At 34.5% G+C, this 10,008-nt stretch overlaps 1 protein-coding gene across 1 annotated transcript; it reads right to left on the bottom strand.

The window, feature by feature from the left end:
• Positions 1–5,206: 5,206 nt before the first annotated feature.
• LOC144254964 (olfactory receptor 6C2-like) lies at positions 5,207–6,145 on the bottom strand. The gene has a single exon (XM_077799012.1). The coding sequence runs from the start codon at positions 6,143–6,145 to the stop codon at positions 5,207–5,209; it is 939 nt and encodes a 312-aa protein (XP_077655138.1).
• Between the last annotated feature and the right edge of the window lie 3,863 nt (positions 6,146–10,008).

The raw sequence follows: 10,008 nt of genomic DNA on the forward strand, positions 1-10,008 counted from the left end.
GGGAAATAGACTCAAAAATCTTTCAATGGATTCTAATTACTTGCCAACTAAATAGAGCTATCATGGCCACAAACATTGGGGTGGAGACAGTTCAGCCTATTGCATTAGATTCTTCAGCTGTTTCCATGATGGCTGTTTAGACATTTGGTCCCTCTGGGACTCTTTCATCCTTTTCCTACTTACAAAATTACTGTTCCTTCTGGGGGTCAGTGCTGACATCTCTGGACTGATCTTTAGTTATTTGAACCTTGGATTTAGGTCCTTCATTTCTGAAGGCATGTTCAGGTACCCAAATAGGACAAAAAGCACCTTCTGAGAAAACATAAGCATGACCTCTATCCCTCAATATGAATGAATTTGGTCCTCTACACTGTCCTGTTTGTAAATATTTCCACCAAACTAGGCCCAATGGACTTGTTTGCAGTGGAAAAAATGTCTCTCAGCAGCAGTGCAATCTGTAGAGTCACAAGCTAAAAATTTAGAACAAATAAAGCATGATTAAAGTTATTCTGTGGGGTCGTAATTCCCTTCCCCCTTTTAAAGTAATTTTGTTTAATAGATACATGAATTTGTTCTACAATGCCATGACCTTGAGCATTATGAGGAATGCCTGTTTTATGATCAATACAAAATTGGTAGCAAAATTTACTGGCAAATTATCCATGATATAAGGTATAAAGAGTCCTGAAATGTCATATTTATCTTCCCAAAAGTATTGACCACTTTCAGCAGGCGCAGAGATCTGACCAATGCCTTCTTGTTGGACAGGTGCTGTCTGTAAAGCCCAATTCCTGGGCCAGAATTAACTGGAAATTACAGAGACATCTGCACCAATATCTGTAACTCTCTTGAAAATTGTGTAATTAAATTTGAGATCTAATAGAGGGCACTCTTAAGTAATTGAGCCAAGTATGCTCTGTGTGGGGACCTGGAAATCTGAATTTCTTGGGGACCCAGCTGCTAAATCTTTCCCTGCAGAATGACAAGGCAAGTAAACTATTGACACTATGATGTCTTTTGGAGAAAGCTGAGTAATGGAATTTGCTTGAACAACAATTTTAATTTCCCCATTAAAATTTACATAGAAAACACAGGTAGTACCAAATTCCTTTTCTATTCAATATTAAACCTACTGTATCTGGTGGTAGAGGTTCGTAAATTCCCAGAGGAACCATTTATGGACCCATCTCTGGTGTCAGTATGAATTTTGAGGTGGGATGGAGCTCCAAGCTTCCTGTTCCCAAGTGGAAAATGTTCTGAATATATCATAAGACTGGGGCTGCACATAAGGAGGCTGAGCTAGAGTGAATGATGGTTAACCCCCAGCCAAAAGCTACTCTGGAGCAAGTTGTGATGTCTCTCCCAGTATATGGTGGGTTGGAGCTTTTCCTACCTCCTGTTTCCCTGTTTTCCCTGTTGTGTAAATTAACATGGTCTCTTTATGACATTCTGGGCATGGTATTTCCATACCCAGTTTTTAACACAAACAAAGACCTAGTATATTCCTTTGTCCTTGTGACGGTTTGAAATATCTTGCCATGTGTCCCATCTTGCCACAGTTAAAGCACTGCCTCTTAGAAATGGTCTCATTTAATAGATTTTGCATAACTTGTTTTATTACAGCTGCCATGGATACACCCTGGGAATAGGCTAATCCCACCTTGAAAAAAAAGTTGTATGTAATCTGATATCATTCCTTTTTTTGCAATGGGGATGAATTACCTCTTGGAAAAATCTACTAGAATTTTCAAAAACTATCTGTTTAATTAAATCTCAGAGGCATTCATATCTCTGACCAAAGGGCTCACAGCTTGATATAAATGTGTCACAAAATCTGAGAAATTCACCCTTGGTCCCTGCAAGGGTGATTTTTCAAATATACTAGAGCAATATAAATAAATAGAGGGAAAATTTCAAAAACACAACAGTTTCACCAAGCGGAAAGAAACGCCAGCAGTATGAAAAGACAAGGTAAGAAAGGACCAGAGGCAATGCAGGTCAACTCAACTTTAGAAGAGGTAATAGCTGCAACAGATGGAATGTCAGATAGAGAGGTCAGGATATACATGCTTCAGATGATATGGAGTCTTAAGGAAGACATGAGACAGCAAAATCAGACAATGAAAGATCACATTGAAAAGGAACTACATAAACAAATCCATGAAGTAAAAGATCAATTTCACAGGGAGATAGAGGTAATAAAAAACAAACAAATAGAAATCCTAGAAATGCAGGAAACAATAAACCAACTTAAAAACTCAATTGAGAATACTACCAGCAGAGTGGATCACTTAGAAGATAGAACATCAGACAATGAAGACAGAGTATTTCAACTGGAAAAGAACATAGACAGCTCAGCAAGTCTGCTAAGAAACCATGAGCAGAACATCCAAGAACTATGGGATAATATCAAAAGACCAAACTTAAGAGTCATTGGGATACAGGAAGGCACAGAACTCCAAAACAAAGGAATAAAAAGTCTATTCAGTGAAATAATAGGAGAAAACTTCCCAGAATTGAAGAATGAGACAGAATCCCAAATCCTAGAAGCCTACAGGACGCCGAATGTGCAAAATCATAAGAGATCCACACCTAGACACATTATAATGAAGATGTCCAACATACAGAATAAGGAGAGAATTTTAAAAGCTACAAGAGAAAGGAAGCAGATTACATTTAGGGGTGAACCAATCAGGATAACAGCTGATCTCTCAACACAGACTCTAAAAGCTAGAAGATCCTGGAATAACATATTTCAAACACTGAAAGAAAATGGGTTCCAACCAAGAATCGTGTATCCGGCGAAATTAAGCTTCAGGATGGAAGATGAAATTAAAACATTCCACGTTAAACAAAAGTTAAAAGAATTTGCAGCTAGAAAACCATCTCTTCAAAAAATCCTTGGCAAAACACTACAGGAAGAGGAAATGGAAAACAACAATGAAAACCAACAGTGGGAGGTAGGACAGTAAAGGGGGGAAAATAATCTAAGAGGAAAACAAATCAGGTTTATTAGCATTAATAAACAAATATGGCTGGAAGAACAAACCATATCTCAATAATAACCCTAAATGTTAATGGCTTAAACTCACCAATTAAGAGACACAGGCTAGTAGAATGGATCACAAAACAAGACCCAACAATATGCTGCTTACAGGAGATGCATTTGATAGGAAAAGATATACATAGACTGAAGGTGAAAGGTTGGGAAAAATCATCACTCATGTGGACTGCGGAAACAAGCAGGAGTGTCCATACTCATATCAAATAAAATAGATTTCAAGCCAAAGTTAATCAAAAGGGATAAAGAGGGACACTACATACTGCTCAAGGGAACCATACACCAACAAGACATAACAATCATAAATATATATGCCCCAAACAACGGTGCTGCTATGTTCATCAAGCAAACTCTTCTCAAGTTCAAGAGTCTAATAGACCACCATACAATAATCATGGGAGACTTCAACACACCTCTCTCACTACTGGACAGATCTTCCAAACAAAAGTTGAATAAGGAAACTATAGAACTCAATAACACAATTAACAACCTAGACTTAATTGACATATATAGAATATATTACTCAACATCAAGCAGCTACACTTTTTTCTCAGCAGCACATGGATCCTTCTCAAAAATAGATCATATATTATGTCACAGGGCAACTCTTAGACAATATAAAGGAGTAGAGATAATACCATGCATCTTATCTGATCATAATGGAATGAAACTGAAAATCAACGATAAAAGGAGAAAGGAAAAATCATGCATCACTTGGAGAATGAACAATAGATTACTGAATGATCAATGGGTTATAGAAGACATCAAGGAGGAAATTAAAAAATTCTTAGAGTTAAATGAAAACACAGACACAACATATCGGAATCTATGGGACACATTGAAAGCAGTTCTAAGAGGAAAATTCATTGCTTGGAGTGCATTCCTTAAAAAAGGAAAAAAACAACAAATAAATGATCTCATACTTCATCTCAAAATCCTAAAAAAAGAAGAGCAAAACAACAGCAAAAGAAGTAGAAGGCAAGAAATAATTAAAATCAGAGCTGAAATTAATGAAATCGAAACAAAAGAAACAATTGAAAAAATTGACAAAACTAAAAGTTGGTTCTTTGAAAAAATAAATAAAATTGACATACCCTTAGCCATGCTAGCGAAGAGAAGAAGAGAGAGAACTCAAATTACTAGCATACGGGATGAAAATGGCAAGATCAAAACAGACACTTCAGAAATACAGAAGATAATCAGAAATTATTTTGAATCCTTATACTCCAATAAAATAGAAGACAGCAAAGGCATTGATAAATTTCTTAAGTCATATAATCTGCCCAGATTGAGTCAGGAGGATATAGACAACCCTTCATCTTAATTCCAATTGATATTAGTATTTTTATTTTTTCCTAGTTTTATTATTCTATATCCTTGATATCTTCAAAAAATTATTTTGTGTATTTTATGTATTGATTTAACTAGTTTTCCTATTTGTGAAAATGTAAAATTTGGTGTTCCAATTCACTTTCATGCATCTATTCTGAATTAGAAACCCATAATATGTGATTTTATGTATATATTGCTTTAAATTAAATATATATTTTTAAGTAATATTACTCTTCTATATTAGAAAATAGCAAATAAGTCTTCTCAGTGATTGTGAAGAAATCTCCATTTCTTCAATTATGAATAATCAACTCCTGTTGATACCTCATTTTCTAATTATTTTAATTTGCTTGGAATGCCTTATTTGTTTTAATATATTTTACCATGTCTCCAATGTTTCGTGTTGTTGCTGCTTTGATTGTTGCATTTGTGTTATTCATTTTGTAACTTGCATTACAGGAACACAGTGAATGGCACTATTGCCACTTAATTTTACTCATAGAATTTATACAATTTTAAATATTATCTTTCCTTCCCTAGATCAATGGTATTTTCTTCACTTCTCTAACTCAAAAATGAGAAAAACTTAACACCTTGGAAATTATAAATTTTAGTTTCACAGTGATGGAAAACACAATGCATGAATTTGATTTGAAATAATAAAGAGTTTAATAAAGATGAGATCAGGATTCAATATTAAATGTCATTGAGAAGGCTAATGTGATTGAAATGTAGAAAGGCAATGAGGAAGTAACTTAGAAGCAGTACTAAAAGAATTACAGAATGTTTTATTTTACTTATTCATCAAAACTTCTACTTCTTTGAGAGAAACACAATCTTCTTTATGGAGTCATTGAAAGCGAGTTTCACTTGCTTGTTTCTCAAGGTGTAAATGAAAGGGTTCAGCAAGGGTGCTACAGAAGTGGTGAGAACTGAAACTCCTTTTTTTATGGACACCTCTTCCTTTGCTGAAGGCTTGATGTAGATGAAGATGCAGCTGCCATAGGTGATGGAAACCACAATCATGTGAGATGAACAGGTGGAAAAGGCCTTTTTCCTTTGCTGAACAGAGGGGAATCTCAGAATGCTCTTGATGATGGATGTGTAGGACAGAACCACAAAGATTAAGGTAATAATGAGGGCAAATACAGCCACAATGATAACCATCTGTTCTATTATCCATGTGTCTGAGCAGGAGATCTTTAGGAGGGGACTTGCATCACAACTGAAATGATCAATGGCACTAGAATCACAGAATTCAAGCTGGAGGCGTAAGCTAAGGCGTGGGACCATAATCATCAAGCCAGCTACCCAGCAGGAGAGGACTAATAAGGTGCACACTCTGTTGTTCATGATGGTCATATAATGAAGGGGTTTACAGATGGCCACATAGTGATCATAGGACATGGCTGCCAGGAGAAAAAGTTCTGTTGTTCCAAAGAGAAAAACAAAAAATATTTGAGTTGCACAAGCATTGTAGGTAACAGTATTATTTCCAGTTGATAAACTGTACAGGAATCGAGGGATACAGACAGTAGTAAAGGAAAGTTCTAGGAAGGAAAAGTTTCTGAGGAAGAAGTACATAGGTGTCTTAAGATGGGGATCCACCAGTGTGAGGGTGATAATAGTCAGGTTCCCTGTTACACTCAACATGTAGGTGAGCAACAGGAAGATAAACAGCAGAACTTGCAGTTTTGGGTCATCTGTCAGTCCCAGCAGGATGAAAGTGGTTATTGCTGTGTGGTTCCTCATCATTGTACATTGATATTTACCTAATCCTTATATAAAAACCAAGATTTCATAAAGAGAAACATATTCAAATTCTACAACAAAAGGTGTGCATATAGAAGCCAAGCAAACCAGCCTATATTTTCTTCTCCTTTTACATCATAATTAATATTTTTATTATTTCAATAGAAATCCTGAATTGTATGTATCTGACCAGTGGAGATTTTCTTAAGGTTTCATGTTTTTGTAGAACAATTCAACTTTTTCTTTCATAGTTTGCTCCCTTTAGAATTTACAAATGTAGTTTATTTGTCACATACAAATCATTAGATGGACTGAATTTCCAGATGGTTAAGAAAAATATGACACTCATGGGTAGCTAATAGTTCTTTGTCCAATAGAACCCTGGATACCCAGCCTATCCATGTAACTAAGAGCATGGATTCTCTTTACTTGTTACTATCTGGGGATTGATGCAAATGTTAGATACATTTCTCTTGAAAAACAAACAAGTGATAAAGACAACAGGATTCCTTATAGTGGAAATGTCAGTACCTATGGATGGTTGGATGTAGAACTATTTGACTTACATCTGAGAAAATGTTATGTCCAAGGTATTAAAAAAGAGTGCTTTCTTATGCATACATTTATGCTCAATTACTTGACTGTTTCTCTCAAAGCTTCTGATGTTATTATATATATATATATGTAATATCACAGAATATAGCCTTCTAGGTTGTGTGTTATTGCATAATGTTTTCAATTCATTTGAAAAATACCAAGTTTCTCCTCAGTTCTTCTTCATCCCATTGAGGTCTTAACTAGCTCTGTTGGGACTTTCACTTGCAATTCCCTATAGATTTCCTATCACTCCAAAGACTTCATTTTGTTGAAGCTAGTGGCACATTTTAGTTTTATCTTGCCTAAAATTACCACAGCATCAAAAATCAGATACTGGTCATTCTTTAAATGGGTCCCATGCCATCATTCTAATTTTCCTTGTAGCTTTATATTGCTATTTTTAGTGTCTCTTTTTACTCTTCATTTTTCTCTATTCACATGTGAAATATCAGTGCTCCCCAATATTCTACTCAAAGACATCTCACTTCTTGTGTTCTGTTTGTTATTCTTCTTTTACTATGCTTTCCATGAGAATTTCACCAATTAATTTGCTTTATCATTTATATGATGTACTCCAAAGATGAGACCTATAGGATATAGCATATAGGTCATTCCTGGGTGTCTGCACTGTGTTGCTTCCAGGACCCTCCATGGATACCAAGCCTGAAGATGCTCTAAACATTACAATTTGTGTGTCCACATCTCAATTACCATATGCTCTAAAAGATTTGCCTTATTTTCTTCCAGTGTTAAATACTTTTTTATATAAAAAGAATTTTATCTTTTTGCTTAACTTGCAAGGCTCTTTATGGAAAGTAGCGTCTTTGATTTTCTCACTTCAGCACTTCTCATTTTCTTACCTGTCTTCCTTACGGCTTGAGTTCCACTAACACTGACTACTTGAAACTCTTCATATTTTCTCCATGCTTTCTCCTCTGCACAGGCTATCCTTTTGATTAATGCCTATTAGTCCCTCATGGATCCCTGTAGGTATCAGTTCTTTCAAAAAATCTTCATTCATGAACTCAAAGCACATGAAATTGTGCTCCTATGGTATTTCCAAGTACCTGTTGTTTATTCAGTTGTGGAGTATATCACATTGTATTATGCTTTACACTGTAATTATATTTCTCTTGGATTTTTTTAAAAATATATTTAGTTGTAAATGGACATAGTATGTTTATTTTGTTAATTTTGTTTTTTTTTTAATGTGGTGCTAGGGATCAAACCTTGCACCAACACATGCCAAGCCTATACTCTACTACTGAGCCTCTTCCCTAGCCCTCTCCTGTATGTTTCTGTAAATTTCTCTAAAGTAGAAACAATATTTTATATGCTATTAAGTTTTCTTAATTTTGGCTTATATTGTAAACTTAGGGATGAAACAAAGCAGCATTGTCTATATCCTGGCTATACACTCCTTAATGCTTATTCTGGTCATTCGATTCAGAGTCCATATTTACATATACACTTCAAAATACTCTTTTATTTTGAATATTTCTTAAACAAAGGCCTGAATAGCCCAGCTCTACACTCTACAGAGTTTTTCCCAGCCTTGATCTACTTCTTCCTTTACCCTTAATAACTAATACCCTGTTTGCAGCTGTTGTTTGTTTTCTTATTTCCAATAACTTCTTTCCTAATCTCTTCCTTGTTAGGCACTTATTTAAGGTTAGCCGCCTTTTTTATGTAATTGCTTCCCATATATCATTTTTTGGAACTGTAATTGTTCCACACTGTGATATATATATATATATATATATATATATATATATATATATATATATATATATATATATGAAACCACCTACTGCATGTCTAAAGATTTAATCTCCTAAGAGAGACTTTGTATTGTCTTTCTAAAATCAACTGTGATCCACATGAATAATATAAACAGGTACCTTCAAGAAGCTCAGGAATATCCAAATATTCTCAATGTTATTAGATTTTTAGGGTTGAGAGAAAAATATATTCTAAGAACAGGAAATTTATTCTTTCTGTGTTATAGCCTTTGTAGCTACAAAAAGAATGTATGATACATAACACATGTTTAATAATTTTTGAAGAAATGGTTTGATGTACCTTTATATATTTTAACTTGTATTTCAATCTTTCAAAAAATAGAAAATGTTTCAGATGATACTTATATCTAAAAGGTTTACTTTGTGATGTCTAGAAGATTAGAAGTATCTATAAATCTTGTGAGTATAAACCAGATATTTTTTTTAAATTTACTTTTCTATCTATATCCCAAAATGTGTTTCTCTCATACTAATACTCCAAAAACATGGGCTGATATAACCAGAATGTATTATGTAAACATCTTTTCTAATATATAGAATTAATTCTACTTACATTTATATCCATATTAAAATGTTCATTTAGCTATTCAGTTCTTTCTATTTTCCATAATCATCTTCAGCAGTAGTGTTTCTAGAGAAAAAGTGATGTTTGCCACAGAGACAAATAAATAAACCTACCTTTTGTAAAGGGAAAAATAATTCCATCAAATTTCTATGGCCAGGAATAGTCACAGTCTGAGGAACTGTTATTTGAATTCCTTGCCTGCCCAGGTTTCCTCCTCTTTTCTCCATTCTTCTCATCCATAAATTCACCTAAATGGTATGGAATTATAAATCTCTTAGGGTTCAGCACTTTCCAGGTAAGGAACACAATTGTGCAATAGCACTAGATCTCTCTTCTGCAATGAGTGGGAACCAGGTACAGGATGAAGTAAAGGCTGAGTGGACAAGAAAAGTTCAAGTTTTTTAAATCTTCTCTTTTCTGGTGACTTTGCTATCTTCAGGAGGTGTGACCACAGCTTACAATCTTTGTTACACTGGAAATATCGAGTGTTTGGAGTCTTACAGTAAAAATGTACTTCTGACTACTCAGCTTTCTAAAAACTAATATTAAGTTGTAAAGTACAATGAGATGTCACCTTACATCCATCTATTAACAATAATAAAAATATGTTTTCATGAGGATGTGGAGATATTGGGATCTGCATACTTTTTGTGGAAATGTAACCTTGTATAGTTACTATAGAAAATGTTAAGAAGTTTCCTCAGAAAACAGGCAATAGAGTGACTGTCTGATCTAGCATTTCCATTTTTGTCATATTTCCAAAAGAATAGAAATAAATATCCCAAAGGAAAGTCTGCAATCCTGTGTTCTTTGCAGCTAAAAATAGCAAAGATACAGAAACTATTAAGATGTCCATGAACAGATAAACGGACTAAAAGAAAATGTGATGCGCATGTGCA

This window comes from Urocitellus parryii, chromosome 5 (genome assembly GCF_045843805.1).
Source record: "Urocitellus parryii isolate mUroPar1 chromosome 5, mUroPar1.hap1, whole genome shotgun sequence".
Lineage (NCBI taxonomy): Eukaryota > Metazoa > Chordata > Mammalia > Rodentia > Sciuridae > Urocitellus > Urocitellus parryii.